General features: G+C 40.5%; 1 protein-coding gene across 2 annotated transcripts in view; it reads right to left on the minus strand.

Moving 5' to 3' along the window:
* ANO6 (anoctamin 6) overlaps window positions 1-6000 on the minus strand; it is a 197029-nt gene that overhangs the window by 41122 nt on the left and 149907 nt on the right. For both annotated transcript variants that reach the window (XM_040488369.1, XM_040488370.1), the window contains one exon: window positions 4239-4299. In XM_040488369.1, coding sequence (XP_040344303.1) covers window positions 4239-4299 — 61 coding nt within the window. The remainder of the gene's footprint in view (window positions 1-4238; window positions 4300-6000) is intronic.

The following is a 6000-nucleotide window of genomic DNA, read 5'->3' on the forward strand; positions in this document are numbered from 1 at the left end:
CATCCTGGCTGCACATGAGAAGCACTTGGGAGCTTTAAAAAAAAACAACAGTGAGCCCAGGCACCATCCCTGAGTTTCTGATTATATTGGACTAGAACAGGGGCATGAACATTGTGTTTTGTTTTGTCTCAAAGGTCTAACATCAGTCAGAGTTGAGAATCGCCAGAGTGGAGAGCAGAGAGAAGCTGGCCTGACATCCTGCAGATCTCAGGTGGGCAGCCAGAGATAAAGAAGGAGACCCTGGGAAGTGGCTGCTAGTGGCATGAACCGAGCACTCCCCAGTGGTGAAGACAACCGAAATCGGGAAAGCACTCACTTCCCAGCGGTGTTTGTTTTAACTTTACTAATTTTCCAGTACAATGAGTGAGAGTAGAAATAACCCAGATGTTGGAATCAAGTTCAAATTCTGGTTCTGACAATTATCAGATGTGTGACTCCTGGTCAAAATGTTCCAACTTTCTGAGCCCCACCCCTTCCCTTTCTGTAAAATGGGGGGCAAGAAGACCTACCTCACAGGGCTGTTATGAACTTAATGACATAGGTAAAAGCCCTCACACCCCTCTACGGTAACTATCACTCTCCTCATTTTAGACGCAAAGAGAGAGAGGCACAGAAAGGTTAAAATACTTGCCCGAGGTTACAGTTTTGGAGGCAGGAATCAAACCCAGGCATTCTTGGCTCCAGAACCCAAGCTCTGCTTCCTCACCATGTGGTATTGCCTCAAGCTGCCTGCTCCTTAGCTAGGCGGGACATTGGAGGGTGAAGTCTACAAAACCCTTGGGCATTAGTTCTCAGGGCCCATGGAGACATTGGTAACGTATAATAACCACTCAAGGTTTTAGACTGCTCATGGGCCACAGCACTGCCGATACACATTGCTGGGGAGCCCAGAGCACCAGGGCCTCGGGTGACTGTGCATGATGTCAGAAAGGAATTTCCTGTCCTGTGTCTTTGGATTGCTCTTCCTCTGGCGGGGAGCATTGCACCTATGTTCTCTGGCAAACCACACACCATGAGGCACTTATTGATTAGAGAGACAAGGGCTCTTACATCAACATGTAATGGAGAAGAGAGAAGGCTGCCTAGGACCTTGGGAAGCAAGAATAGCTTGTCCTCTTAATCAAGGTATTACTACATCTAAAGAAAGTATGCATCACATGAAGAAGAGAGCCATATACAGCACTGGTGGTGCCATCCAGCGGTGTCCAAGGACAAGGGGTACACTGTAGCACGTGGTAGTGTTCTAGTCACTAGACGTTTACTGCTGGAGAGCAGGGATATTTTATGAGGCCTTGAAATGAGTTAGACCTCTTTACTCACAAAGGTAGTAAGATAGATGAGCTTTGCTCAACCTCTATTCCAACTTCCTAACTAAGACTAGATTAAAAACCACATGGCTTCAGACTTTCTTGCAGCTGGGGTTCCTGATATGATTTTATAAAATGCCCATCAGATGCATTTATGTGTCACTTAAATCTGAAACAGAGTTGAATGGAGGCAGAGATGGCTGCAGGAGCGGCATTATTGTGCTGGTGTGGATGCAGTGGGAACAGTAGAATGAGTTCTCGAACTAACTGGCTATAGCTGTTTCCTGATCCCCAAGTGTAGCAGGTTAGGATAATGCCTTCCTGACTCCCCAGCCCCCCTATAAGCCAAGTGTCTGGTGTTTTTCTGGACATCACTAGGCCCAGCCCAAGACTCCAAGGTGAAAATTAAAAACTGCAGCCATGCAGCCAAGAGCCTGGAGCCAGGGAGAATCCAATGGAAGGAGGTAAGGAGCAATAAGGAATGAGGAGGAGCGGATATGTTAACAACTGGTACTTCCGCCATGGGTTTAGGACTCCAAGTCAGTATGAACGGGTGGGCTGGCTTGGCCTAAAAGGGTGGACGTTTTTCAGGTAAGTATATGGTTGGTGCTACATTTACTACAAAAGGCTTACAGCCCTCAACTTTTAGAATTCTGAGGGAGCCAAAACTACTAACAATACTCTAATAGACCTGGGCACACAAGAGATGCTAGAGGAATATGAATGGTAGTGATAATAAAGACTTCACATGGTCCTCCTGCCTCTTTGGTTCTGCAATTTCTGATTTCCCGTAACAAGGTTCACAGCAGCGGTTATCATAAGGGCAGAGGTAACAGGAAAAGCAATATGATACACTTTAAAAATAAAGACTTCATCATACATACATATCCTTAAAGATGCACATATGCTGCTACAAGCAGTGTTGAAATGTTTTCTGCATCCTAAAATCTGATGAAATAAAGTCAGCTGAATATGCTTAAGTCAGTTCTACAAACATGGTGGAGTTGATGGTCACAGAAAGCAAAGTCAGCTAGGAAATTTGAGGTTTATCTTTGCAGTGCCAAGATTAATTTATAAATTTTTGCTTTATTTACAATGTATTTCTAAATTAGGGCTGTCAACATGCATTAGGATATATATGGAGTTCAACAGATGTGGCAGAATTTTATACTTTACAAATCAGTGCTGGTTTGTTAAAAGGACCATCACCCAGGTGTTCGGTACCTCTGCTCTTACTAGGGGGAGGATAAAGGTGACATATTTAAACAAACTTATTTTTTTAGCATTTATTTATTTTTGAGAGAGACAGAGCGTGAGCAGGGAGAGGCTGAGAGACTGAGACACAGAGTCTGAAGCAGGCTCCAGGCTCCGAGCTGCCAGCATAGAGCCTGACGCACGGCTCCAACTCACAGACCACGAGATCATGACCTGAGCCGAAGTCAGACGCTTAACCAACTGAGCCATCCAGGTGCCCCAAAAGAAATATATTTTACAATGGAGGGGTAAAGAGGATCTTAATGCACAAATTTGATCTTTATTCTATGTGTCAAATATTAGCTAGTGTTTGGTCTGTAGCCAAAACATAGGTAAATGTCTGCAGGACAATAACTTTGTAGGTAAGTTTGGCCATCTTATAGTTTACTTTCCCCAGGAGCGGCAACTAATCTGTAAACAGTGCCCAGAACTATTGGATCATCTGTTCTGGGATCCATTTGGTGACTTCTAATAGGCATAACCACTGTGAAAGCGAAACGCTCTCGAGGACACTGAGGAAGAACTGTTTCGTGAGCTGCATGTGTTCATGTGTTGTCTTCTCAAGACTAAGAGACCCGAGTCATGTTCCTCTCCCAGCTATCTATATAACCTGAGCTCTAGCTCCCCCTTGACTTACACAATAAAACTGGAAGCACATTTGTCTGTGAAAATGGAATTTTTTTCTTCTATGGTAGAACATTTATGTCAATTAAACATTTAAATGTCTGCATTTAAAGAAAATGGTAATTGCCTCATATTAATGATGCTATTCAAAGTAAATAATACAACTACAGTGTTAAAGCACCTACAGAAGAATTATATTCTTTAGGACTATATTTATTAAATAGTTTATCATTATTATTTACTATTATAATAGTAACATATACTTATTAAATACTCACTCATATAAAAGAGTATAAAGAAGAAAGCTTACCTGTAATCTCTGTGTTGTGGCTTCCCCCAAAACCCCAACCCCATGAAAGTCAGGGTGGATCACAGCTATGGGGACTATTACAATAATAGCTCCCAATGAACCATGTCTCCCTGTATCCAAGTCCTTGGACAGTCAGTCCTCTGACCTCCTCACATTGTTGTTGGCTTGGCCATGACCTACTTTGGCTGATGGGACATTCACAAACTTGATGCATCAACAGACTCAAAAAATGTCTGTGTATTGGGGTTTGCCCTCTCTTGCTTCTCTTTGGAACCCTAAAACCACCATGTGAAGAACCCTCACTGGAGGATGAGACACCATGTAGATCAAGACTAGCCAGCCCAGCTGAGCCCCATAGACCAAACCAGACTGGCGACTGCCAGACCATCTACCCCAGCGGAGCTGCTAGCTTACTGCAGATATCAGCTGAGCCAGCATGTGACTGGAGAACACCCCAGCTGACGTAGAGAATCATGAGAAATAATAAATGTGTGTTTTAAGTAACCATATTTTCAAGTAGTTTTTTATGCAGTAATTCATACATTGGTCTTTAGAGTTGTAAATGGAGCTCTAAGGGAGCTGAAGCTTGGGGAATCCAAGGTCCTAAAAGTAGGTTACTTTGATAGCTTATATAAAACTGTGAAATGCTATTAAATTAGATGCCTATACGATCTCAGGTTTGTTTTTTTTAATGTTAAGATATAAAAGTAAACTGGAAAAAAAAAAAAAGGAAAATAACTTACCCCATACTCCCATAAATACTGCAAACACTAGGGTTCCAAAACTGTCAAAGATGCACAATTTCTGGAAAATACAATAACGACATATAAATTAATCATGTTTTCTACTCACTAGAATTCAGCAAATATGTAATGCTTTGTGTATTCTCAAGTCTGAATTTCTTTTAAAGCAGATACTACTATACACTTACAGATGGGATTTCTTATTGTTTTGAGAGCAAACAGCCTTTGCCGCATTTATCACAGTGCATTTTCCAATGGAATCTTTCCCCATCATGATAAAGAAATTGGCATAGCTGCTAAGATTCCACTTCATTTAAAGTCTCTATCAGACTTCTGAATAATGGCCTCTCCCGATAAGCTGTCATAGTGAACTTGAAGTAGGATAGCTCTAAAAATACAGTGAACTCAAAGCAACTTTTAGATTTACAATTTGCATCTTATCATCATCTCATCCTGGTCAGAGGGTAAGTTAGTGAATTCTTGCTTTTCTTGTTGAGAAAAGCACACTGCTGGGGTTTATTCTGAGACAGCTCTGCCCAAGGACAGCTCTGCTTCCCCAAACCCAATTATGGCTTTCTACCATCAATGACAGAGGTTTCCATTAGATTAAGGATGCACAGGGGCTTTTGCTGACATTACAGTGGGTACAACAACCATGAATGAATAGATGATACACCTACACAAAGAAGGCTTTATTCACTCATTCTGCTAAATTTCTTTTTTTTTCTTTTTTTGCTAGTATTTAAATACTCCCTATATGGATTATTGGAAAATCCTTCAATTAGTTACTAATTTTTCACTAGCGAACATTTTTACATCTCCTAAAAACTCTATATATAAAGTATAAACGTACTGGAAAAAGTGGCAAATGTGCAGAATGTCAACTTTACAATAGATCATAGAGTAAAGAAGACTGCATAGAAAATGAAGCTATGGGATAAAAAAAAAAAACCAAAAAAAAAAAAAAAAACCCAAACTCTTCAATTGCCAAAGAAAATTCAAAGTTGCTTCTAAGGAAAACTCTAAGTAACTTTTTTGGTTGCCCTTTATATAATGATGTCAAGTGGGTAAATGTTCATCTATGTCAAAATATTATGTTATTTTCAAAAGAATATCCACCTAATCATCATCTTGTACATGTGTTTTCCAAAGCATACAAATGCCCCTCAATACTCTATCTGGACCCTGATCAGAAAGCATAATCCTGGACTGTCTGTTACCCAATGGTTCCTCCCAAAAATCAGCTCAAGGAAGACAGAATTAATAAAAGAGCGGCCATTTGGGGAACACCCCTCTCTGCCTATTCTCCTGGTCCTGGCATTCCATGATGGATCAGTATTTCAAATCTTTCAGTTTTGACTCTTATGGAACCAAAACTGTCATTTAATGTTATGCCTTACCCTCAGCGAAAATTATTATAAGAAAAATCTTATGCAAAACTATTCTGTGTGTTATAGGGCTATTACTGCAGATTCTGTTAAACCCTACTCCTTTAGGAATCATTGCAAGCTTCTCTCTGATACCTCCCTACTTGCCTTGACACCTCTAACCACCTACTCCAGAAAGAAAAAATCCTACCTGTGAATTCTTTGTCCTAGTATGCTGAGAAAAAGCCAGTGGAAGCTTATTTGTCAGTGAGAGAAGAAAGAAAAAAAAAAGAAAAGAAAGAAAAGAAGAGAAAGAAAGAAAGAAAGAAAGAAAAGAAGAGAAAGAAAGAAAGAAAGAAAGAAAGAAAGAAAGAAAGAAAGAAAGAAAGAAAGAA

The sequence above is a fragment of the Herpailurus yagouaroundi genome, unplaced genomic scaffold (genome assembly GCF_014898765.1).
Source record: "Herpailurus yagouaroundi ecotype Mexico unplaced genomic scaffold, PumYag 166, whole genome shotgun sequence".
NCBI lineage: Eukaryota > Metazoa > Chordata > Mammalia > Carnivora > Felidae > Herpailurus > Herpailurus yagouaroundi.